Source organism: Leptonotus elevatus, chromosome 19 (genome assembly GCF_054856555.1).
Source record: "Leptonotus elevatus isolate MCC_2025b chromosome 19, RoL_Lele_1.0, whole genome shotgun sequence".
Classification (NCBI taxonomy): Eukaryota; Metazoa; Chordata; class Actinopteri; order Syngnathiformes; family Syngnathidae; genus Leptonotus; species Leptonotus elevatus.
Window position 1 is genome coordinate 2,313,173 of NC_141257.1, and position 25,525 is coordinate 2,338,697.

Here is a 25,525-nt window from a genome sequence, read left to right on the forward strand (position 1 = left end):
ATAAAATAAAAAGCAGGACTATTATCTTTGTAAAGAATAAAGTTTTTATCTGATTTAGTTGCTTATGTGTACCTAATTTTTTGGCCGGCAAAAAAAAAAAAAAAAAAAATCCACACACATTTGTTCCTCATTTTTTATATTACTTACTCAAACATGCTAAACATATACATTGAAATCATGAAAAAGCTTAAGAGATATTAGAGTGCAACTTCAAAATTTTCCAGATGTAAACAATAAAACTCACCGATGGAAAAACTAAATTGGCACAAATTGTAAAATGACACTTTACAAGCATGCTTGTGTGCACATAAGAGCAAAACTGACATTTGGACCCAAACTAAAACGCGTTTGGTCCCAAACTAAAAAAAGTGGAGCCAAAAAAAAAACGACTCCTTGAAAACTTTCACATATAAAACACATCCCCCCCCCACCCCCCTCAACATTAAACACGGTTTAGAAGGCATCTCGCCCCAAAATGTCTTTTAACAAACTGGTTTGAACATTGAACGCATTTCTCCTGAGCGGCAACGATTACTCAGAACTCTCCTCGAGTTTCTCGCTGGGCTCCTTGGTCAGCCGCCATTCTGAGTTGAGGAGCGAGAAGGACGGTCAACACCCGTGGACGTTTGATGATTTCCGATTCGGTTACGCGCTCGGTTACCTGCTTGGCTTCCCGTGGCGGCGGCGGCTTCCTTAATCTCGCACCTCTCCAGCTTGATGCGGAGCGTTTTGGTCACTTGGGGGTGTTTGATGGTTTCCATCAATGGCTCGTCTTCTGAGCTGACGCCTGACGAAACATCAGCCGGCTTTGCATTTTTCAAACATATTTGAAAAAAATTGTTGCGAGGAAGAGTAGCCAAACAAGCAACACTGACTGAGCTGTTGTTTGCAGCCATGTTGTTTAGTGGCTGCAGTGCACATGAGCACATTTTTCAAATTGAAAATATTTGCCCTGACAAATGGAAGTCATCGGCAAAAACAATGATTTTCAAAGCGTAAATATCAGCCGATTAAGCGATGGCCATAGCACATATTCCTTGTTTTTACCAGTGTTCATTTTGACAAGAAATTTTAATTTAGTTTTAGTTATAGTCTTTTGACTAAAATGTATTCAAGTTTTAGTCATCATTTAGTTATCCGATTGTATTTTAGTTTCAATCCAATTTTAGTCGACGAAATTGACAGTTTAGTCAATTTATTCCTTCAGCGTACATTTCAACTTTTATACAGAAAATGATAACACACCTATTTGTAACTGCAGTTTAACACACAAGACACATTTAATACAACGGTGTCTCAGTTAACGTTATCGTCTCAATGAATGGCTTCTATTTTAGTTTTAGTTTTAGTTTAATTTTCGCCTGGAAAACATTTTTTTGTGACAAAATATGCCACGGCCACGAAATTCTCACAGTTTTTTCATGCGTTACCTGCCGTTGCCTTCGTCCCGGCTTTGGGAGTGGCCCCCCTCTTCTTGGGGGCCGAGGGCTGTTTCTTCAGCTTGGACTTTTTCTCCGTTTGGGATTTCTTCACCAGATTGATGAGGGGCTCGTCGCCCGAGCTCTCGTCAGACTGACCTGCTTCTAAGTAGACAAGATTTTGACACATATTACGCTTGCTGGTTTCTTCATTACAGGCTTTGGTCAAATTAACCCAAGGACTGTCAGAAACTTTTAACAGTTTGCCTTAAATCAGGCTGCACCCCTCTACTGCGGGGTGTGCCAACTACCAATAGTTTCATCTACCTCGCCTCTTTTTCGACGCACTGCCTTGTGACGCGGCGCTCTTTTTTGCTGGCTTTTTCTTGTCTTGCGCCGGCTTCGTCTTCTTAGCGATGAGGTTTACCAAGGGCACGTCATCGTCGTCGTCGTCGTCATCATCATCATTGCCGTCGTTTTCGGAGCCGTCGTCTGGGGACAAAGATGCTTTTCAAATCTGTCACGTCGCCGCTGGAAATGGGAGCCTCGCGCCTTACCTTTCTGCGCTCTGCTTACTCGCTTGGCTCTGGTTTTCTTGTATTTGGCAGCGGGCGTTTGCTGCCGATTGGCGATTGCCTTCTTCCTCGCCGTGGCTGCCAGCTGGTTGTCGTCCGAGCTCTCGTTGGAAGACTCTGTGTATTTGACTGGGAAAAAAAAAAAAAAAAAAAGAACGAAAAATGTCAGTGAACCTAAAAAAACGCTGATTTTAAACTCACATGGCTGGTTAGTGGTTATATTGCTTGTGTTTATTAACTCATTCACTCCAGCCATTTTCACTGAAGCAATCCCGTTCACTCCCGGCTGACTTACTGGATTTTCATCATTATTCACAAATCTGCTTGGAACTGTGGGTAAATCAGCTTGTTTTTAACATGGCCCTGGTTGATCTCTTATATTCTGGTGCGACCTGCTGGCCGTTTTTGTAATTACTACCATTGCTTTACTCGTTGAGAGGCTGCGTCAAAGCCTTCTGTATGCTCTAGCATAAAAAAATTTAAAAAATTAATTAAAAAACGTATAAATATGTCATTGGGACACTTTAAACATTTAAAATAGAACGTATTTATACGTTTTGGGGAGCAAAAAGAGAATAGGAAATTGAAAAAAAACCACCACAATATTGAGGGAAAAAATAATCTTGGTGTTCTTTTTTTGAAAAACAAGAAAACTAACTACAGAAAACCAGTTAACAAGAATTAAAGGACCACTTGGCATATTTAAATAAAATAAATTCCATTTTGTGACACTTGCCTCTTTTCTTGGCAGCGTTTCTTTTGGATGGGGCCTTCGTGGCTTGTGCGGAGGTGCTCGCAGGCACATTTTCCTTCTGCTGCGGCTTCAGCTTCTTGGCGATTACACTCAGAGGCTCGTCGTCCGAACTCGCATCCTCATCTCGAACCTCTGGACAAGGAAAATGACTTTTACAAAAAAAAAAGGGGAGGGGGGAAGAGGAAAGCACTTTGGGAGACGGAAGATTCCAATAGAGGCTGGAAGGCAGGTGAGACTACCTGTGGGGATGCAGAGAAAGGTCCAGATGGATACTGGCAGCTTAAGAGTTGATCAGTTTGTAAACCCAAGGTACGGTATGTTATTTTGCCAATTATCAAAATTGGCATTGGCCTAAAAAAAAAATCCATATTGGTCGGGCCCTACAAATCAATGCAGTTTATTACCTTTCTTCTTCTTTGTCTGTGCAAATTTCTTGGGTGGCGTGAACTTCTTGCCAGCTTTGGCTTTCACCAGAGGACCGTTGTCGGAGCTGTCGTCTGCTTTTAGAATCACAAGCACGGAGACGTTTACAGAAAAAACTAACAAACAAAAAAAAAAATGCAACTTGTCTAACCTGCATTCTTGGATTTTTTGCCATGAAATGGGGATAATCGGTTTTCTTTCTTCTTTGACTTCATCTTAATCAGCGGCTCGTCATCTGGCGAGTAAACAAAAACTCGTCAGAACTTTGCCACAAGGAAGAAGATACAAATAATCCGACGCCTTCACCGCTCTTGTCTTCGGCGTTGGAGCTGTGCGCGTCCTCGGCGGACTGCTTCTCCTTTATGGATCGCCTCATCACGAGGTCCGAGAGGGGAACGTCATCCTCGGAGCTGGAGTTGTCCTTGCCTGCAGTGCAACAGTCACCACAACGTCCAACGGAATAGGAAAATGTGCAGTTAGTTTAAAATAAATCGTAAGTTCTAAAATAAATAATCAAATACTTTAAGTCGAATAATACGATAGCTCCAGCCTTTTACTAGTCACAAAGTTATCTCCAAAATTGGGGAAATTTGCTTTTGTTTGCTTGTTCTAACATAATTTGACCTTCTTTGAACTCACTACTTTTTGCGATTGCTTCACAATTTTCACAACAGGTGTTTGATCCAAGAATGGACCGATACATTTCCTTGTCATCACACTGCCCACATTTTTAACATCATCGAAACAAAGACAATACCAAACTATTGATTAATAGCATTCAATTGATTAACAACATTCAAACAAAATGCTCTCAGAGGGAAGTTGCTACAGAGTGTCATCTGCAGGCTGTAGCTGAGATACATAGGGACTGGGATAATCAAAGAAAGGCACACAAGACAGAAGTCCATTCGTTTATTAGGATCAAGACTTAATAAAAAAAAATATGATGAACGTTTTGGTAGCATGTTTTCCTTTTCTTCTTCTTTTTTTTTGTACCATTCTGTATGTACCTCGAATTGCAGGTCACTACATTTTTCAAGGAGCTTGCCCATCACTGTATCCTGTATTTAGTATTTCTAATTTAAATAGTTGGTTGTGACAAAATGACGTTGAATGTTTATTATTACGGGCACACTACAACGCACGCACAGCATGTCGCTAACGTAATGGCACATTTCCACACACACGCAAGCTAAAACGAAAACTAAATGTAATAAACTAAACGAATGACTACCTGGAGACTTAAGTAGCGTACCGCGGCGGTCCATTTTGTCGCTGATTGGGAGTGAAGATGCTCATCCAATGTGCGTCCAAAAAATAAAATAAAAGGGGGGAAAAAACTAGCTTAATTCGCGTATAGCAACGCTAGTAGCCCACTTGTCCGGCGTTTTGTCGCTTGGCCAGCGGCAAAGTTTGGGTCATTTGTTCGACGTGTTATAACGAGAAGAGCACGAAGGGAGCCGAAAAGGCTCGCTCGTCTTGTTGGAGATGCGGCGCAGTTGACCTGCTCCTCCTCGCCGACTACACCTGACTCGCTCGCTGACGGCCGTTTGAAGAGAGTCGAGACGTTCAGGGCTCTGTTTTGTGACGTCACTGCGCGGGCTCACGGTTTGTTTTGGCGTGAGTGTCGCTTTAATGTGACGTCACAGACATGCCTTTTTTTCCCACAATGGAAACACGGAAATACTTTTTACTTACTTACTTTTTTTTTTTTTATACTAATTTTAACCCCATACAAATTTAATGTGTTCCAAAAGAATTATCTACTCCGTGTGAAATCATGGCCTGTTCAGTTGAACACAAAGTTAATCACATTGGTGGTTAATTCTGTAATATTTTACACCAAATAAGTACTACATAAAAAATGAATAAATAAATACTATATAAATCCTCCATCATTTCTAAAACAGCAGGCCTAATGGTTTATCACAAAAACAATGCAGATTTAGTGATTTTATTCCTACAAGGTGTATTATTGTAAACCATTATAACATTATGATTATGCAGTTTGAACAATAACACTACACCCTAAATTTCGTGACAAAAAGTGTAATTTAAGTCAACCCCCCAAAATTCTGTTCTATGCGCCCTTACTAGTGTAAACTTGGCACTGTGATGAATATTGAGTTTGTGGAACATGAACTAAGCAGTGAAAAACACTTTTTTTTTGCATATAAAATATTTAAAGAAAATGTTGGGTCAACTTGAAATGTACTGTTTTATTTATTGCACGTAAATATGACTGAATTCACGATAAAGTATTTTGAGTTATTGTTGGCATCTTGGTTGACAAGCTAAAACCGTCATAAAAAGGTTGCTACACATGGCAGTTTGCAGCGCGTTTTATTACACAGACAATAAAGCAGATAAATACTACATGTGACAAACAGAAACATCTCAAAATGTCACACATTTGGAAAAACAAAAACACTGGACAAACGTCAGAGACAGTGAGGATATCGTTGTGCTGTTGACCAACTTTAGATAACAGTGAATTTAGTATTTTTTATTTTTTTTTAATCAGGTAATTTACTGTACTGCCTGTCCTGATGTCATCCCTGAGAAAGTAAAGAGTTTGTTACATTATTCACTAAACAATAAGCATATTTGGCTTTTTGAGTGAAATTTCAGGAGGAACCAAAGATTACATTTACTTGTCTGACACTTAGTAAGGTTTAAGTTGACTTGTAAAGGTTATAAGTTTCCTCCTAAAATGTCACCCAAAGCTTAATATCTCAAACTTATTGCGAATTGTTTCCAAACACATCAACTAATATGACATATTCCCGCTTTGGCTCAAACGGGCGTCACAAAAATCAACTCAAAGTGCTACGACAGACATATTCTGACTTCTTCTACACATGTAATCTTGCACACGCACGACACATCACCAGCCATATCAAACACTGAAACAAAAAACAAAAAAGGATGCTATTTTAGTTTTTAAATAACAACACAGGTCAGTCTTGCTGGTTAACGGCGAGTTTAGCGATGCTTGATTCTCAGGAGTTTTCAACCGAGCCAGGCAGGTCCATGCTTTTTTTTTTTCTTCTTCTTTACGCTGTGTTTGGAATTGAGCACCAACGTTTTGCTGAAGCCCTTGGTGGTTCACGTGGTTCATAAGTGTGTGCGTTCGAGACACGGTTTGGCGGCGTTTCAACCCGTGCGTCTGTGCTGGTGACTTGAGAGCGCTCGGTGAAATCTCAGAGAGCGGCCATCTTGCTGGCCTCTCGGACCCCGCTCAAGTAGGCGCCGGTCACGGTTTGAGGGAAGTGTCGGTTGGTGGCCTAGAAACACAAAGCGTGGTAAAACAAAAACAAAAAAATCCAGTTCAGAATGTTTCTTAGTTGTGTTAAGGGCCACATTTGGTACACTATTATAAGCCTAACAATAGGTCTGCTCAATTATGAAGAAAATATTAATCATGATTCATTTGGTAACAATTCCAATCACGATTAGGACAAGCATTTGTTTTTTGGTAAAAACAAGTAAATAATTAAAAATATATAAAGACAAATACATTTCTTTGAAACACTAGAATTATGCAAGTTCCTTCTGGACCAAACAAGATTTATTAAATTTGTCATTTTAAAATAAAAAAGGTGCAAATATATACATTTAAACAACTCCAAATTAGTATTAATTATCTTTTATTTTAAGAATTTTGTAATTGTGGAGTGTAATCATTGAAATTGTAAATTTAATTTCAATTAATTGTATTTTAAAAAATATATATATTTATAAATTATTATTATTCATTAAAAAAGTAATAATTTTTAATAAAAAACAACTTAACATTAAAATAATAAAATTATTATTATTGTTATTACATAATATTTATATATATAAAATATTCATAATTATACAATAATAATAATAATAATAATAATAACAACAATTAAGCATAACTAGCATGTAGCAGTATATACAATATATGTGATAAATGTATAGAACAGGCCAAGGATATAGATTTGGACCCTATCGACCAATACCAATGGCGCTTATTGATGACATCATCATCATAGCTGCCACAGTGTGAAAATGGTGTTAAGCAAGCCTGACCACTACCTAAAAATGACATTTGGGCAGCTTGTCGTACCTCGCCGGCGAAGAACAATTTCCCCTGAACGTCCTCGGCGATGATGTCGTACGCCTCACCGCTGCCGCCCATCTTCACGAAGCTGTAGGACATCTGCGACCACGCGTCTTTGCTCCATTGTGTGACCAAGAAATGCAGAGGCTCCGGGACTTCCTGTTGCAGATGGTGAACAATATTTTGGAAATGTTAATAATAATGTCTATTTCCATGCAAGTCAAGAATATTTCATAAGGTTTGCTTACAGGACCACATCATTACCTGCTCCATGAAGAGTTCCCGCAGCACCTTCATGCACTCGCCCACTACGTCCTTGTCCTGCATGTCGTGCACGGCGGCGACGGCATCCCCGGCGATGACCGACATGAGCACGGCCTGCTTCCCCTGCACGTAACGCACACACGTGGATGCATTCGCATCAGGCAAAGGGTGGACTTAATGTGTTGAAAATGAGGGGGGGGGGGGGAACAAACCTGCGGGTCCATGTCGTAGAAGACGGTGAACATGCCTCGCTTGTCGGGAGTCGGCGGGATGTGACCGAAGTAGTCGGCCCCTTGGATCTTGTTGTCCCAGAATCTGTATGGGAACTTCAGAGCGATCTGTAAAATTCACATTATGGTTCAAGTACACAATCCCCAGACTACATTTGAATTTGAACATTTAAAAGAAATACAAGTAGTTAATGTCTCAAATGCATCCAGTTGGCTGTTTTTATTAACTATATAATGGATTGGGTCTAAAATGTAGTGAAGTAAAAATAAGAAACAAAACCTACTCGATTGATTTGCTTAAATGTTTGTTTTAAACATGCGGAACAATGTCCAATGTAGGGTTGCTCGATTATGGAAAAAATAATAATCACGATTATTTTGGCAATAATTGAAATCATGATACATCGTTTTTTGGTACAAAACAAGAAAATGTTTAAGCATTTAAAAATATTAAGACCATTTTAAAAAACAAATAGAAACACTATAATTATGTAAGTTCCTTTTGGACCTAACAGAATTTCTAATAATATATATTTATAATAATTTTTATTTATTTATTTAAAACAAATAAAAAATACTAAGACAAAAATTAAATACAATTCTAAAAAAAATAAAAAATAATACAAATACATTTCTTTGAAAAACTAAAAAGTTCCTTTTGGATTGAACTAAATTTATTAAATTAGTTATTTAAAAAAAAAGTGCAAATGAATCAATTTAAACAATTCAAATTTTTTTAGCAATAAACTTTCTTTTTACGATTATGCAATTGTGGGGAGTAATAATTTAAATTGTAATTTAATTTAGCTTAACTGCACAGCCCTAGTCCAATGTAAATATTATGCCAGTGCGAAAACTTACATTTAAGTCCAAATGTTGTACAGATCTTTAAAAAAAAAAAAAGACTTTAAAAAGTGCATAAAAACAATTGAATTACATGAGTAACTTTGCTGTAACTCTGTACCTTTTCTATGATGCCTGCTCCCAGACTGTGGATGGCTTTCACTTTCCTCTCGGGAAGCGGCGGGACGAACTGGATGAAGTTCTTCTGCAACAACGTCAGCGGCACCGTGACCAGAACCTAAAGAAAGAGAAAACGTTTGAAAAAGCACGGGGCTCAACAAAAAACACTTTTCTCGCTCGCTTTTACCTTCTTGGCTGTCCACTGGGAGCCATTCGAACAAGTAACCCTAACGGCATCACCTGAGTAGTCAATGGTCTTCACCTGAAATAAAAACATTTTACATAAAAAAAATATAAATCATATTTCCAACATGATTGTAGTTGTACTATACAAATCTTGATAGGATTGTCCTACCGGGCACTTTTTGCGGATGTCCAGACCCTCGGCCAGTTTGTGGAGTAGAGTGCCGTAGCCTTTGGTGAGCAGCGTGTGGTCTCCTGAGAACTGCGCAAAGAATTCGTTGTGGTCCCAGGATCTTGCGGAAACCTGCAAACACGCGTAAGACACTTAAAAAAAAACCACCCTTTAATTTATAACCCGCTTATCCCGTTCACAGGAGATCAAAATCTGAATCCCGACAAGTCTGACCTGGTTTAAAGAGCTGCCACAGGCGTACTCCAGGTTGCTGAGGTGAAACTGAAGCACCTTTTCCTCCAACTCACTAAATTGGATGCCGGACTCCTGAAGAAAGTTCTTCTTAAGCTCCTGCACTTTTTCTGTCAAAACGAAAACAAGAGTTTTAGTTTCTCTCGATACATTTGCTGTAAAGAATAAAAGCACCTCCGAGCGGCGTGTCCTGGCTCTGAGATTTGTCCTTCCTCCATTCCGACACCACGTCCAGAATGGCGTTGAAGTGGAAGTCCATGCGCTTGTCGATGGCGGGGTCGGTGGCCTGCCCGCCCTCTTGAAACAGGTCGCAGCGCTCGCCCAGTTTGTGCATGCGGATACCCATCTGTGTTTTTGTCATACAGAAAAATTTGACCCCCCCCCCAAAAAAAATTCAAACCCTCTTCCACCATCAATATAACCTATAAACCGTAAAACCAAATGAGTGTTTTTTTTGTTGTCTTTCCGAGAGAGTAGGTAAAAAATAAATAACTGAAATAATGTGGTTGTAAAAGTGTGCACAAGAGCCTTAGCAAATTTTCCCCCCCACATGTTTTCTGTCTCTCTCACCTGCTCACACATCAGGGCCACCGGGTTGTTCACGCAGCCGTTGACGATCTGTGCGCCGCGACCCACGACGACGCCCAGCGCCGTGTCGTCCCACACGCGGCCGCCGATTCTCTCGCGGGCCTCCAACACCAGCACCTGGAGCCAGCCCAGTAGAACATGTAAGATGTGACAGAATCGGTCTAAAATATGAGAATGACTTTTTCTACATAAAAAGTAATAAACCATAATTTGTCATTGTAAAATCTAAATTGTAACATTTAGTATTTTTAACTCATTCACTCCCAGCCGTTTTCACTGAAGCAACCCCCTTCGCTCCCGGCTGTTTTACTGGATTTTGACTGATTTTGCAAGGCCCACAGAGAAATTGTGTTCTATTGCAATAAAACGTGGAACCTACCAAAAGAAAGATTAGAGTCTGTTCTTTCATCAGGGGAAATAATGTATTTCTATCTGTTTCCATTTTGCAGCAATTAGCATTAGAATATAGCTAAGTTGAATCATTATTCACAAATCTGTTTAAAACAGTGGGGAAAAAGCTTTTTTCAACATGGCCCTGGTTGATCTCTTATACTTTACTGCCACCTGCTGGCCGTTTTTGTAATTACTACCATTTCTCCACCCGTTCTCTACAGTTCAGAGGCTGCGTCAAAGCCTTCTGTATGCTCTAGCATTTAAAAAAAAATAGAACGTATTTATACGTTTTGGGGAGCAAAGGAGTTAAGGGTCATAAAAGTTTTAAAAGACGCGAACCACTTAAATAAGAGTTTGGAATTCACACAGCAAGATACACCCGTCAGCATAAGTACTTCGTACTGTTCAATTCAGAGGTCACAAACCTGAGTGCCAAAATTGTGCAGCTGGCGTGCAGCGGCGAGCCCCGAGGCCCCCGCGCCGATCACAATGACGTTCTTCTGCAAAAAAAAAAAATCATATCAGAAAATCATATGGTTACGTCTTATTATTACGTTAACTTCATTTTTCGCAAGGCCGACACTCACCGCGCGATGCTTCTCGGGCAGCAGGGGCCGCTGGACCGCCAGCACCCCCGTGTTGATGAGGCCCTTCCTGGTCATGAAGTGGAGCACGCGCTCCATCTCCTGGACGCAGCGCACACGCACCAGCCCGCGTACCACCACGTGCATGATGCACTTCTGGACAGTCAGCACCTCCTTGCGGGGGGGGACAACTCACTTTGGTTTTGTCCATACAATTGATTGTCACATGATCGACACACAGACAGATTTAGGGTACAAGAGCTAAAGAGTTCAACGCAAACATGGTGAAGCAGCATTTAGCTGTTATGCTGCTCACAAATGGATTCATGTGCCAACAGATACCTTGCAGTTTGTGTGCCAGGAGGCCAGAATGAGATTGCGCAGTGCCAAATACATGGTGGGGTCGCGGGAAAATTCTGGAAATTCATAAAGTTCGTCCAGCTCCATCATGTCGGGCCTGACGCACAGAGCCTTGCCGCACTCGTTGGGCTGGTAGAAGGGCTGGAAGTATGGACACAAGCCTGCGACTGAGCAGAGCGGAACGATTAGTGACGAGAATTTCCAGGAAGCTGCTGATGATGATGAGGTTCACGCGCACGTACTTTGTGGCTGCACGGTTCTGCAGTGGTCGGCCCTCAGCTCGCTCAGCGAAGTGCCGCCGAGCGAGCCGGACGGACTCATGCCCACGCAGTCGGGGTAGTAGGCGGCCAGGAAGGGCGTGGCCGGGCTGTCTTTGAACAACGGCGGCAAAATGAGCATCGAATGCCACCAGCTGTCCGTCACCTCCGCCACTCTCTGGCACACAAACACAAACAAACACGAGCATCGCTCAAGGAATGTGAAATGTGGGGACCTCCCAAGTTGGCCAAAATGCACAGGTAAGACCGATACACTCGCAGCCATTTTGACTGAAGCAACCCCCTTCGCTCCTGGCTGTCTAACTGGATTTTAACTGATTTTGCAAGGCCCACAGAATATTGTGTTCTATTGCTCTAAAAACACGGAACCTACCAAATAAAAGATTAGAGTCTCTTCTTTCATCAGAAAAAAAAGTATATTTCTATCTGTTTCTGTTTTGCAGCAATTAGCATTAGAATATAGGTAAGTTTCATCATTATTCACAAATCTGTATTTTTGCAACATGGCCCTGGTTAATCCCTTATACTCTGCTGCCACCTGCTGGCCGTTTTTGTAATAGCTACCATTGCTTCAAACGTTCTCTGCAGTTCAGAAGTTGCATCGTCTTCTGTATGCTCCAGCATAAAAAAAAACAACATAAAAAACGTATATGTCTTTGAGAGCATGGTAATATTTAAAATAGAACATATTTATACATTTTTGGGAGCAAATGAGTTAAAGACAAGGTAAGCAAAGTGTGGCCTGAGGCTTTTTTTCTTGTAAAATTGATTAATTAAAATGCATTAATTTATTTGATCATTTACTGTTGATACATAAATAATAAAAATACAAATACACTATCATTCAAAAGTTTAGGGTAATTTTGAAATATTTTTTAAAACGGAAGAAAAATGTTAAATTAATCAGAAATACAGTTTGGACATTGCTAATTTGGTTAAAAAACAAACAAACATGCAAGGCAGCACAGCTAGGGTGAGTCCAACTACCTTGGCGGAGGTAAACATGGTAAAAATGAAGGCTCAAGCCTGTATTATTATTTTACCAGGTCTTCTGGCTGGGAACACTGGTCCGGCCCTTCGCTCTGTTCACAGACAGACACATAATGTCACAACACTTTTCCGATTGTGCTCTCCATGAAATAATTACTTCTAGCCTGTGGCTTTACCTTGACGTTATTGAACTTCATCCCACAGCGGTACGTGGCTGCCAGCGAGGGGGTCAGCTGGATCTCCTTGGTCAGCTGACGCCACTTCCTGCAGTCGGGTTTGGTGCACTGGACCTAAACGGCACATGGGAAAGAACATTCCGGCGTCAGTGACCGTAGCGGCGATGGCAAAGTCATCCACGCCAAGTTGTTACCCAGTAGGGAAGCTGCTGGTCTGCCATGAAGGCTTTGAGACTGGGCTCGCTTTTGCCGTTACTCGTCCACGCTTTTTTCCAGGCGGAAAATGTCTCGTAGCCGTCTTTGTGACTGGGAAGAGAGAGGAAGAGAAAAAAAAAAAAGACACCATTATCGACTACAACGGGTACAAATTTAATAGTGTCAAATGCGCTTTTACCTTCGGTAATAATGATCGAAGCACTCGTTGCAAAAGTGCTCGCCACATGACAGATGGTACCAGCGGGATGTGTATCCATTTTTAGCACATCTGAGGAAAGAAGAAAAAAAAAAAACATCTATAATGAATTTTTTTTTTATAAAAAATGCAGTTGTGCCTGGAGATAAGATGATAATTAACGTGTGTTTTGATGGACAAGGTTCCCACCGGTCAGAAGCGCTTGCAAAACAGACGGGATACGTGGCCGAGCAGCCCGCCTTCTCACACTTCCTGTATTTCTTTTCTGACTGGTCGTCTTCCTCTTCTGTGTCCGTCGCTTTCCTTTTGCTCTGAAAGGACACAAATCCAACATTTTGTTATCGCTATGAAATAGACGCGTTCAAGACCCCATGACGGACCTCTAGCAATGACATGCGTTAAGTTAACACAGCTCAATTTAGAATAACTGTACATAACAGTAGACCACCACACATGTATAGTAGTGGCTAGTTGGTGTTTAGCAAAGCACTAGTCTCTTGCCCTCCCTCACCCCATGACATCTGGATTTTGGCCTGTTTTACTGCCACTTCCCCTCTCTCTAAACTGAGGTGAGGCTGTTGCTGTAAGGATTCTGCATCGACTGAGCAAAAAGATGCATGGGTTAATTAATCGGAGGGTTAGGATACTAATGATGTGGGTCTGGGTTGGTCGACCACTGCACCTGTCCAGGGGGAGGGTTGTTTGCACGCTTCACCCGGACGTTGGACTGCCTCCCGGAGGATCGCAGGGCCTGGCCGTCGCCCGGAGACTCCCCGGAGTTCCTCCTCTTGGCTCGCCGGGCGCCGGAGCCGTTGCCCGGGTAGTCTGATGAACAAAAAGCCCCGCCACCGATGAGTCAGTGGCATGTCAACATTGTGGGACAAAGCGGTGCTCCACTACGGCCTTTTGTCGCGCTGTTACCAGACAACGCGGCGGTTCTTAAGCGTCAAACCATGAAGAGTGAACACAAATATGAGGGAGTTAACGACACACAAGTGAGTTTTGTGTCTTAACGTGACAAAAAACACACATCAACGAACTCTTTAAATCAGCCATGTTGTGTTAGCCTGCCACGTTTAGCATGTGGCTAACAGCGTTGGCTATCCCCATGCTTCACTAACCTGCGTCCGACAGCATGTTGTTGGACTCGTAGTGCTTCTGGATTTAGATGTAGTTTATTTGAATTCTTCTATTCCTCTTCGAAGATTTCCACTCGTTGCCCCTTTATTGTTGTGGTGAGGAATGAACACGTCGTTTGTTGTTGCGGGAATACTACTACCGGTTTGGGGAGGAAATGGGCGTCTTCTTTCGAAATTTCTTTGAGTTCCTCTCGCTCGCCGTAGCTGTAGTCTGTCACCATGGCGACTGCAAATCAAACTTCCTTCATGGTGCCTTTCAGTAACTATGGAAGTTTGAAAACCAAGGCGGATAAGACGTCAGTTTCACGTCTGTCGAAAAGACAAAACGCGTGGTACGTCACTAAAATAATTGTATTCTCACTTTATATATAATGCTCTAGCGTGGAGTTTTATCATACAAGATAGCGGTAGCAGTACATGTTGCTTCTTTTTAAACACCATGCAGCTACTAAAGTAAACCACATACTATGAAAAACGTAATATAAATTCAGTTGACACACTCTAAACACGCTGGAAACAGTTAGCGATATAATTTAAAACGATAAAGATTTCCCGAGTTTATACCCTTGTCCAGTTGCCTTTTTTTCGACCGTGAAAGCGGAACGTTCTAACTTCCACGGGAACATGAATGCACCATCATCCTCTGGCAGCGTTTTGACAGCGACGTGATGTTTGCGAGGTGATCATAGGTTGTAATCAAGTTCTTTATCGAGTTTATTTTTTTATAAAATGTTCCGTTAGATAACTAATTCCCTCAATTTGTTGTCTTTTGTCACATTTCAGTGTGGCTTGTCACATTTTTGACGTCGTTTTGGGTGAATCGGTGACCCGGGTAAAGAATGGCAGGTGTCAAATGCTGCTAATGAGACACGTTTCGTTTTGATTTTAATTAAAAATGGATTCGTGTGAAGTTGTGCACAGAAAGAAAGCGGAGGTAGCTGTTGTCCGGCCGAGAGTACCAGACCATGTCGAGCAGGTAATTTTTATTATGTTTTAGCCTGTTGCATACAACAGCAGTGCATATTTGCTGTCGTAACAGTTTGAATTTTATACATTTATCTACCAATGCAAATAATGATAAATGTTTACAAATGGGGTTTTATGTCTTGTCTTTGTCAGGCCTGTCCAAGGCATCTCGACCTTGGCAAGGTGATCAGTCTACTTGAAGACCCCCTGACAGTAAGTGATATTATGCACTTTTTATATCATTTGCAGCGTTGTGCAAAGAGGGTGGGGGGACACCTGAAAGTGCCCCCACCCACCCCACTCCAGTGAGACAGAGAGGTATCAATAAGCAGCAAAAGGTCTTTTTGCAGGCCAACATCAGATGCATGCCAAACTGAATAACTTAACATTATAATAATGCTCTATTTGTTTAGACCAACATGCTTGAGAAGCACATTTTTGTGCTGAAGAAGCTATTCAAGAGGAAACAACAGGGCTTTGTATCCTTTCTCGTGTCAACTTTTCCTCCTGAGTGCTCCCTAGGTGTATGCGGGGATGGAAATAGATTCCCAAATAATCCCCAAGCGCTCATTTATCCCTACGCACGACTGTCAGCATTTTTTCCCCATGACAGAAATGAGATTTTCTTGACGATGTCAAGCTACTGAGGGAGCTGGCGAGCATCTCAAGGATCATCAAAGTCTGCGGCGAGAAGGCCGACAAGCAACCAGAATATTGCAGCATTCTGTGTGAGGCTCTGAACATTAGCAGGTAGGAAGCATGCGTTCTCTGTTTTTAAATGGAATTTAGTTTCTTGAACATGACAAAATGTTGTTGTTCTTTCTTCTAAGGCTGCCATTCTTGAAGGAAAAAATGTCGGATGAGCTCAACTATGCTGAGGATGTCAAGCAGTTTCTCTCTCGCATGGGTATTGAGTACAAACATCATCATGTACTTATTTGGCACTTTATTAGGTATACCATCGAAAGAGATCTAATGCAAGAGCGTATTACTTAGGTTATACTATAATAATAATAAATAAAAAAAGTATAATTTATTATTATGATTGCAAGTTTCCCCAGAGTAGAAAAATATAAAAACATATATTTTTAAATATAGATATAAAAAAAACATTTTTAAAGATTTTTTTATTATTTAAATTACTTTGTTATTGGCCAATAATTCATAATTAAAATACATATTTTTCATTTTATTCTTCACAGTTTATTTAATTGTAATTCATCAATCAATTAATCAATTAACCATTTACTAAAATAAACAGAAATATTGTAGTGATATTTCATTATTTATAATAATTTAATCTGAGAGGAGTTTTAAAAAGAAGTTAAAAAAATCTATGCAAAAAAGTTAGCATAGTGTATTTTAAATAATACATTATCTTTGTAATTTTAAATGTTTACAATAAATCATTCCTTGAGGATGTTAAAAAGAATGTTTGTTTTTTAAAGTAATAAATTATGTAACTATTCAGACTATATATGTGTACTATATATTTAATATACTGTATAATTTTTATAAAAGTAATAATATTGGCAAATATTAAATTTTTAAAAATGAATTTGAATAATTATTTTTCATTTTTTAATGTTATTATTTCAATATAACTACGTAAGCAATTATTAAAATAAATACAACATTTTACCAACACTTTTCCAAATGTAAATATTATAAATAAATGCCGTTTAAATCAAATCAATTTGAGGGGTTTTCCCTCCCTAAAATGGGTTAATTGAAATTATTCACATTTTATTTTATTCTATATTCATTATAGCAACAAATATTACTTCACTGTAAATGCTCACGTGGCCCCTGACCATACTTTAATCACCTTTGTATAATTATTTTCTGCAAAGTTTCTGATGAAGTGGTTATCTCTAATCCAGCTGTCACATTGGCGTGTGTGCGTGTGCGCGCGCAGGCTACCTGATGGGGGTGTCGGACGGTGAGGTGAGGCGTAAAGTAGTGGAGTCGGTCAAGTCTTACTTCAACTGTTCGGCTCCCAGCAAACCGCCGCTCGACGGTATGGTCCGACCCGCCAAGCCCAAGTATCGGACTCTCCATTACCGCAACCGACTTCTACTAAGTCAGCTTCTCTTCCTCCCTTTTTCTTCCACTTGTCATCTTGTCCCTCATCTTCATCTTTTTGTTTTCCCATCTACATTTAAAATCAAAGTATTTGTAGTGTAGTTGTATTCATTTTAGTGCTGTTTTATTGATATGTAAAGTGACAGACACAATATTAGGAACACTTGCACAGTCTGATATCGTAAGATTAATATCTTTAATAAAAAAGCCAAATTTGTGTTCTCGATTTTATTGGCTGGTGTACCTAATGTTGTGTCCTGGTCATTCGACGTGTGTTTTGGCCTCATTTGGCTCATTTTGGTTGTGGGATCTGCGTTAACGAGTGTCGATGCGCACAGGGCCTCAACCGACGTCCCCCGGCTACCGACTTCAGCTTCTGGAGCACAGCGACCTGGCCAAGACGCTCTTCCTGTCCGTAGCGGCGCTGGAGCATCAGCCCGCCATCAAGCTGCTGCTCCTGCAAACACTTCAGATGCTCTCCAGCACATCTGGTCAGTGCCCAGGGGATTACTGAAGAATCCTTCATTATTACTGGACCACCTTCATTAACAACACAAGGGTTCTTGTGTCAATGTCAGCGGGTTGACATGCTGATTAGCATGAAGTGGATATAAAAAGTGTACACACCCTTGATGAAATGCCAGCTTTTGTGATAAAAAAAATAATAAATTAAACACCCCTGTTGAAATGCTTGAGGAAATTATGAACATTTTGAAATAGCACTCAGTGCTAACACAAAACCTTCAGGTTTGTGGTAGGAAGCAAAAAAAGGGCAGGAAAAGCCTTCTAGAACTGCTGAACTATATTCAAGGTTAATGAGAGGTACTTGAAATGGTGCAGGCTGAATTTGATCGGTTAATTCAGAACACAGCCCCAGTTACAAGAGGGTGTGCACACATGTGCAACCATATTATCTCAGTTGTTTATTTTTATGTCCCCTTTTGTAAAAGTTAAAATTTTCTTCATCGCACTATTGGTGGAAAAAGTTTTGAGTTATCTTGGTCTGCTTTAAAAAAAATATATACATATATATATATAATCAGACAAAACCTAGCATTTGAACAGGGGTGTGTAGACTTCTTATAATCACTGCAGGTCACTAATCCTATCCTACATCCATCCCTAGATATGAACTGCGCTTTAATGCTGAGCGTGCGAGGGGCCGAGAGCGTCTGCCTGCGCCTGAACGAGCCAGACCCGTCCGGACTGATCCTGTTCCACTCCTCGGAAATCCTCTGGAACCTTCTGGAGAGCAGCAACAAAGCTGCAGTGGCCGCGCAGCTCAACAACTTGGAATGTGCCGTGTATGTCGGATCCCAGAGCCCCAACTCCATGAAGCCCGCTCATACTCTTGTGTTTCTCTATTGTGTCACTCCACTGGTCCTAGACCAGACTTCATTTAACCCGAGCACCTCTACCCCCTTACAAACCCTAACTTCACCAATCCTAATCCCAATAACTCTAGTCTGTTTGATCCTATATGTCTTATCTCTCCCTGTCTGTCCCGTAGATCTCTAAAAGAAGCCTTTAAACACGCCCTGTTGAACACTTCCCGACACGTCGACCTCCAAATCCGCAACGATCTGCTGGTGCTCACCACCCTCTTTGCTGAGAACTTCTGCGCTCTGCTCATTGTAAGTGATGCCTTCTACGGCAGTCATTCTCTGGGTTAGGATTAGGTTGAGGGTTGATAGAGTTCGGTTGACTGAAGATAAGGTTAGGGGGTTAGGGTTAGGCGCAGAGGTGGGCATCGAGGGCCGGAGTCCTGCAGGTTTTGCATGTTGCCCTTCTCCAACACAGCTGATATATGATCAGCTCATCAGGAAGCTCTGCATAAGCCTGATAACAATCCTGTTGATTGGAATCAGCTTGTGTTGGAAGCGAGAAACCTCCAAAACCTGCAGGACTCCGGCCCTCGAGGACCGAGATTGCCCACCTCTGCGGTTAGGGGGTGTAGGACTGGTAGCTTGAGTTTTGGTAGGGTTAGGAAGACCGACTAGAAGCATGTACTGTATGTACACGACAGGTAAGTTGTCTGTCATTCAGGATCAATAGCATTATTGATTTGGAATAAACAAATATCAATTTTTTTTTTTTTTAGGAGAGCTTCTTCGCCAAGGAGCTTGTTGCCCTCAGCACGTTTCCCGAGCGTAAGTCAAATTCCCACCCGTTCCACGTGAATCGTTTTTTGGATTTGACGGACGCAGACTCTCCCGCGCTTCCATTTCAAGTGAAGAGTGACAGCAGTTTGGTGGGCGAGCTGAAGCTGACGTACAACATGGAGGACCTGCAAATGAAGAAGCTGCTGTTAAATCTTCTGGTTGTGATGTCCAGAGATGCGGCGGCCATCCCGGTGGCTGCTCCTTGCTTCTGTAAACGTTGAAAGCACATACGTAGTTATTGACGTGATAACGACGTTGTCCCATTGCGGAGTAGATCTTCAAGGAGGAACAAGTGATACTGGCTCTGCTGACCCTGGCCAGGCCGCCCGCCGGACCTTCCGAGGAGAAGTCAGGCTCTCGTGACTGGTCATATGTCCAGATGGAGGAGCTCCAGCTGCAGGCTCTGGCAGTCCTTGCGACCGTGGCCCCGCTGATGCTGGACCACTACATGGCCTGCTATGGCAACGTGGCCCTGCTGCACCTGCTGGACTGGTGCGCCAGGCAAGGTGAGACACCGAGGACAGGGTTAGGGCTAGTGAAGCAGAAGCCGGGGACTCGAGTCACATGACTTTGACTTAGGTCCGACTTTGATCTAGGACTAGGACTTGGGACTTGCTTGACTAAAAATGACCAAAATCCTGACTTTAACTTGGTATTAGTTAAACTGAAGAGAGTACATGACTTGACTTATGACTTGCTTTACCCAAGGGCTGACTTGACTTGACGGACTTTTTGATTCCCAGATGGCTACTGCGGACAAGGTCACAGCTTCCATGCTACTGGAGGACGAGGCAGTAAGAAGGCTCATATGCGCTACTGCATCAGATTAATGAGAGCCGTCACCTCGCTGGATGACAAGACCCTCAACCAGGACCTGTGCGACCAGGGAACCACACAACTGTTTCTAGGTCTGTGGGGATGATTAGGGTCTGGGTAAATGAAGATGGGGGTAGGAGTTAGGGTTTAGGGTTAGTAAAGTTTGGGTTACTGGAATTCATTTAAGTAAGGTTAGGGTTTGGAATTACTAGGGTTAGCAGGTATTTGGGCCATGGTTTGGTTTAGTGCAGTTAGAATCTCTGTTCTAGTCAATTCAATCCCTCACCGAAAACGCTCTCCAACTCATGCGTTGACTCCCTCAGGGCTTCTGATGCAGATGGAGTCGAGCCCCGGCGATGAGGATGCGTTTACCGTCGAGATGAAGTCCGACATGCAGGTCATCCTCTCAGCTCTGTGCGAGAGTGACATGCACAGAAAGGTAATGGCGGTAAGTTAAAAGTTTGAAAACCCAGAAAAAGTATGTCTGACACACCCGGCGTTCTCATGCCAGGAGCTGTTTGGGTCCGAGGGCGTGGAGATGGCCGTGCATTTCCTGAGGAGGGGTGCCGGCATGTTCTACAGTGGCCTGGGACACAACAAGCTCCTGCTCTCAACATTGATGTGTGTGCGGTAAGTGCAGCTAAAGCTAACGGTTTTCACTCTGTTGCTGATCATGACGAGCGCTCACTCTTGAAGAAATGTTGTTTGTGCCATCTGAATTTGGGTTACTATAGTTACGGTGATGGTCGAGGGTAAGTGGGGTGCTTGGGTTTTAGTAGGGCTAGCGAAGTTTGACTTAAACGAATTAAATAGAAATGGTTAATTTGTGATTACTTTGTTAGCACCTGTATCGTAGGCTGCTGCCCGACAGAGGATTTCTTCCTAGCCCAAGATGGTGTTTTGGTTTTACTGGACCTACTCAGTGTAAGTAACCCAAACCTTAATGACATCCAAGGAGAGTTTTCGGCAGAGGTGGGCACGTCCGTCCATCGTCAATTCCCGTCAATGACGATGCCCACCTTTTTGGCGAGTGCTTCAGCACTTTCACCAAATGCTTGGTAATGCGAAGCCTCACAAAAATACACAGAAGGAGAAAGACCGTGTATACTCACTGCGATCGACTGAAGTAATCCTGCTTCACTCCTTGACGGGAATTGACAATTGACGGAAGTGCCAACCTCTGGTTTTCGGGGGTTCTTAAAATTTTGGGGTCTAGAAACTCCTTTTAAAGAGGAGACATTTTTAACCTCTGCCTTCATTTTTCTTTCAGTCGAGTCCCAAGTGTGTCCACATTGTGGTTCTGGCCACCCTGTTGGAGCTGTGCGACAACCAGAACACGATTCCTCACATCCTGAGCTGGAGCGACGGCGGTGGCCGGACGGCCCCGAGTCTCCTGCTGCGACTGTGGCGACGTGAGGAAGAGGAGTTGGGAGTCAGCCGGAACCAACACGGCGGGATCACAGGTTCGTTTGAGTTGGCGGCTCTGAAGAACAAACAAACGCCGTGACACATTTTTCTATCCGACGCAAAGATCCTAAGCAGCCCATCCTGGCTCATCGGAAGGTGGACGACGCAGAGCTGATGTCGACTCTGGACACTGCGAGCGCCGCCGTGCTGGAGATGCAAGAGAACCTGCTAGCCAAGATTTACTTGATCTTCTGCAGAATTGGTAAACTGGACGCGGGGCAAACAAATCAAACACGCAAATACAAAATGAGGCTGGCGGCCAGTCTAGGGTGGGGGCTGTGATAGGCTCCACCATACCTGCAACCCTAGTGGTCTATATAATTGTGATTGATCTTGATCTTGTGCAGGTTTTGAGGATCTTCCGGGATTGTCCGTAAAAGATAGAGTGACCTTGAGTATTGTCAAAAGGTACCTTGATTTCAAGGTAAGAACAAAACAGCTTTGGAATTATTCTTCTGACAAATGACTCCCCTTTTTGGGGGCATCACCATGCCTGAAAATGCACCATTTTTGGCAAAACCATGGACCTGGTGACATTTTTTTTAGTTGCAAGAGTCCCAAAGGCGACATCCCAAAGGTCACTCAACAGTGCCCCCTAAAAAAGTTAGAAAAAAAGCAGCCCCAAGCAAAACTTTCACCAATCACCACAAAATTAAATGGCCGTGTGTTTCATAACGGGACACACAAAAAAAGTCTTAAGAACCCACACCTCAAATTGAACAGCAAGTCGGACAGTTTGGTTTGAAGCACCAAAATAAAAGTATTTGATAATGTGACGCAGGTGAGCGAGGTGTGGGACGAGATCAGCCGCGAGCTGAGCCTGGAGGGCGTTCGGCCCGTCACACCGGACCAGGAGACTCTGCGCATTGCCCGGCAGATGTCGCAGCGCACGGCCGAGGAGGTGGTCGCCGAGCAGGAAGAAATCTTGCGGCAACATGCCCAAGAAGCCAACAAGGAAGAAGAACTCATGTACGAAGAGGTGAGAACATTCAACATCGTCAGCAAAGGCAATGAATGACTAACTTTACTGCAGCTTACTGAGTTTTGAACACCGTCGCCATGTATATTCGTTAGATTTGAGGGTTTTTTTCCTGGTTTTTTTTTTTTTTTTGCAGATGAAGTCTCACTGGAAGCAACGTCAGCTCACAGTCAAGTCGTGGAGCAACTTTGTCTCCAAGACGTCCAACTATGACATCCTCAAGGTTCGTTTTTTGTCCTTCATCAATTCTCCTTCGTCCCACTCTGGAAAGCTTTTCCTCTAGAAAGTTTTATTCTTCTCACTTGAAGGAAATCAAAGAAAAGAGGGAGAAGCACATGGAGTCCATCAGGACCGAACCAACGGAAGAGGATGTGGCACAGCGTCACGAAGAGGTCTGACACCAAAACTGAAATAGTCTTCACCTGCTACATCACAGTTTTTCTGATGAGAGACTTTTCAATTATTATTTATGATCAAATAATTTCCCTGTCCTGATTCCAAGGGCACCTAATGAAGGGTCCAGTGAGATTGAACCTCATTGAGGGAGCTCAATTCATGTCTATAACTGTTCTCTAACATAAGAAAGTAGAAACAACTTTCACCAAAATAAATTAAGATAGCAGCAGAAAGTTATAAATGACAAACATGGCGTTCTTCAGCGGGTATTTTCTCATGTTTTTCTTGTTGTTTGTTGCAGGTCTTTATCGGGAAGCTGATGGTGGACACGGATAGCGACGGCCGTAGCAGCGTGAACTTAAAGGTGGTCCAAACTCCTGTGATGGCGGCAGCGCACGAGGAAGCCTTGCTCGCCCCGCGGGAGCCGCACTACTTCAACACGGTCCCTGTAAAAGACTAAACAGAGACCAAGCTTCTTTTTATTATTTTTTTTTATTTTTATAAATGCCATTTCTGCTATCTTCATTTTTATTTGTGACCCAAAAAAAACTTTGCGTTTCGATTTCCCAAACAATGTTGCATTTCCTACAAGAAAAATAAATACTCAAATAAATGGATACTATATACCAGGGATTCACATAGTGGGGTACACACATACATACCACTAGTGGTACACAGGCTCGTTCTAGTGGTATGTAAAAGAATAAAAACATAAAAAAATAAAAATAATAAAAAATTAAAAAATTAAAAATTAAAAAAATAAAAAATTAAAAAATAAATAATTAAAAAATTTAAATGAATATATGCACACATGACATCATATCCGTAGACAGAGGGTGGAAAATTCGAACTCTGATCCAATCTGAAAACTATTGGCCAGAGGTTTGCAGGCGTTCCCATTATGAACAGCTGAGGTGTTAACCTACTAAGACAAATGTCTCCAAAGACGAGCATTTTTCTTGTGCAACATCACAATCCAAGCTTGCCCTCGTTCTCAATAAAAATGTCCCAAAAGCCTGAAAGTGCAGCATTTTCACCTCTTTGACACTCTCATGGTCCCATTAGGACACTTGTTGTGGTGCTTTCAAGGGGAATGGGAATGGCGCGGACTTACATAAGTCACCGCAGTGCATTAACACACACGTTCCTTCAAGCGTGCATCCATGCGAGACGGGACAGGTCGCAGTATAAAAGCCGCCTGCAGGCTGAAGACAGGGGCGAGCTGGCAGACCGTTTGGATCCACTGCTGAGGTTCTACAACCGACGAAGGTACAATTTGGGGCTCTTTTGAACAGTTTGTTAAAAATTAAGTTGGCTTTTGTCGTCGCGGAAAGGCTCAAAAAGTGCATGAATTTGTGTTGATGTTGAAAAGTTGCAATCGATGATGACCCCTCTATGAAAGGTGTCCAACAGCAGAAATGATCATCAGACTGGGAAGACTGACCCCGGGTTACTTCCGCCTCCTTCAGGTTGGTGCATCAGCTCCTTTATTCTTTTAAAAATGTGCTTTCAGCTCATATGAGGGAGGACATGAAATTGTGTTATGTAAGCCCCTAAAGACGAAGCTAAAAAAAAAATTGGGCTTTTACTAATTCATGAAGCCCAAGATATGAGCTTTAGTCGATCTTCACAGAGGATCAAGAATATGTACCCGTGAGTTTTGTTAAATTGTTTGTTTACATGTGTTCCCCACTGCGCTATTCTGTCTCGTCTGGTAGCGGCAGATGTCCGGCGAGGTCCGCATGCAGCCTCCAAGCAGCCTGGTCAACCCCTTGGCCGCGACCATGGCGGCAGCCGGCTCCTGCGTGAGTCTCTACAGTGCCGTACAGATGGTGGTCAGGATGCATCTGGACCAGCGCGCCGACATCTAAAACGGCAGATTGCAACAATGGATGCCATGATTGTGAGAGAAAGTCGAGAGTGCTGGAGGAGGATGAGGGCGATCGGGGAGACATCAGGGAGGTTTTTGAATACAGTCGCAGGATTCCAGAACCATAAGGAGAAAGTCTGCAATATAAAGATCCAATAAAACTCCTACATGGTTTAAACACTATAAAAACGGATTAAAACACTTTTTAAAGTATTCCTTAGCGCTTGTTGTCACTCCCAAGCTTTCTATTTCTCACTCCTAACTGAAGTTCACTGTAAAACTGACCCATGAAACAAACGTATTGCTAGCACGTAATGCTAATCGGCTAGATGAGCAGAAATTAGCATAGATGTTACGCCGGTAATTCTAAACTTCAAACAACCCGATTTGCTGTAGCAATGGTACAAATAATGAACCCGCTCATTTATTTCAGTGTATGCACTTTTGACTCAATGTGATGTTAGTGCTAAATATTCACTTGCCTTAGAAACTCCTTGTATTTGAGTACTTTTCATAAATAAAACGAATTCTGTTGTC

The 25,525-nt window shown here is 42.2% G+C and overlaps 4 protein-coding genes across 11 annotated transcripts; 2 read left to right on the forward strand and 2 right to left on the reverse strand.

Moving 5' to 3' along the window:
* Positions 1-119: 119 nt before the first annotated feature.
* Positions 120-4,764, reverse strand: LOC147157439 (uncharacterized). 6 transcript variants are annotated; one of them, XM_086062854.1, is made up of 10 exons: positions 4,426-4,764; positions 3,477-3,596; positions 3,322-3,405; positions 3,152-3,247; positions 2,730-2,879; positions 1,976-2,122; positions 1,746-1,925; positions 1,431-1,583; positions 662-787; positions 120-584 (listed from the first exon to the last, which is right to left on the reverse strand). In XM_086062854.1, the coding sequence occupies exons 1-10, from the start codon at positions 4,436-4,438 to the stop codon at positions 532-534; spliced, it is 1,122 nt and encodes a 373-aa protein (XP_085918980.1). In that variant the 5' UTR covers positions 4,439-4,764; the 3' UTR covers positions 120-531. The 6 variants fall into 6 exon arrangements, with proteins under 6 accessions (XP_085918980.1, XP_085918976.1, XP_085918979.1 ...); XM_086062850.1 differs by having other exon boundaries at positions 3,152-3,244; positions 4,405-4,764; XM_086062853.1 differs by having other exon boundaries at positions 1,431-1,580; positions 1,746-1,910; positions 4,405-4,764.
* A 732-nt stretch (positions 4,765-5,496) lies between these two features.
* On the reverse strand, positions 5,497-14,403 carry kdm1b (lysine demethylase 1B). Its single transcript, XM_086063462.1, has 21 exons — positions 14,230-14,403; positions 13,791-13,933; positions 13,298-13,419; positions 13,091-13,180; positions 12,891-13,002; positions 12,697-12,810; positions 12,574-12,612; positions 11,495-11,687; positions 11,235-11,419; positions 10,896-11,066; positions 10,734-10,808; positions 9,898-10,032; positions 9,502-9,673; positions 9,310-9,437; positions 9,076-9,207; positions 8,908-8,982; positions 8,722-8,838; positions 7,740-7,865; positions 7,528-7,650; positions 7,270-7,422; positions 5,497-6,457 (listed from the first exon to the last, which is right to left on the reverse strand). Exons 1-21 carry the CDS (start codon positions 14,243-14,245, stop codon positions 6,374-6,376), a joined length of 2,505 nt encoding a protein of 834 aa, XP_085919588.1. The 5' UTR covers positions 14,246-14,403; the 3' UTR covers positions 5,497-6,373.
* Positions 14,404-14,662: 259 nt separating this feature from the next.
* On the forward strand, positions 14,663-23,818 carry cfap69 (cilia and flagella associated protein 69). Of its 3 annotated transcripts, XM_086062921.1 has the most exons (24): positions 14,663-14,936; positions 15,031-15,223; positions 15,367-15,426; positions 15,627-15,692; positions 15,854-15,963; positions 16,044-16,120; positions 17,132-17,296; positions 17,637-17,789; positions 18,425-18,602; positions 18,809-18,932; positions 19,400-19,448; positions 19,530-19,651; positions 19,735-19,966; positions 20,204-20,368; positions 20,600-20,724; positions 20,788-20,906; positions 21,119-21,200; positions 21,547-21,739; positions 21,808-21,945; positions 22,091-22,167; positions 22,525-22,722; positions 22,859-22,945; positions 23,031-23,114; positions 23,420-23,818. In XM_086062921.1, exons 2-24 carry the CDS (start codon positions 15,143-15,145, stop codon positions 23,576-23,578), a joined length of 2,844 nt encoding a protein of 947 aa, XP_085919047.1. In that variant the 5' UTR covers positions 14,663-14,936; positions 15,031-15,142; the 3' UTR covers positions 23,579-23,818. The 3 variants fall into 3 exon arrangements, with proteins under 3 accessions (XP_085919047.1, XP_085919048.1, XP_085919049.1); XM_086062922.1 differs by having other exon boundaries at positions 14,663-15,223; positions 20,600-20,715; XM_086062923.1 differs by having other exon boundaries at positions 14,663-15,223; positions 17,132-17,233.
* Positions 23,819-24,202: 384 nt separating this feature from the next.
* LOC147157442 (uncharacterized) lies at positions 24,203-25,525 on the forward strand. Its single transcript, XM_086063011.1, has 3 exons — positions 24,203-24,387; positions 24,521-24,587; positions 24,837-25,525. The coding sequence occupies exons 1-3, from the start codon at positions 24,212-24,214 to the stop codon at positions 24,987-24,989; spliced, it is 396 nt and encodes a 131-aa protein (XP_085919137.1). The 5' UTR covers positions 24,203-24,211; the 3' UTR covers positions 24,990-25,525.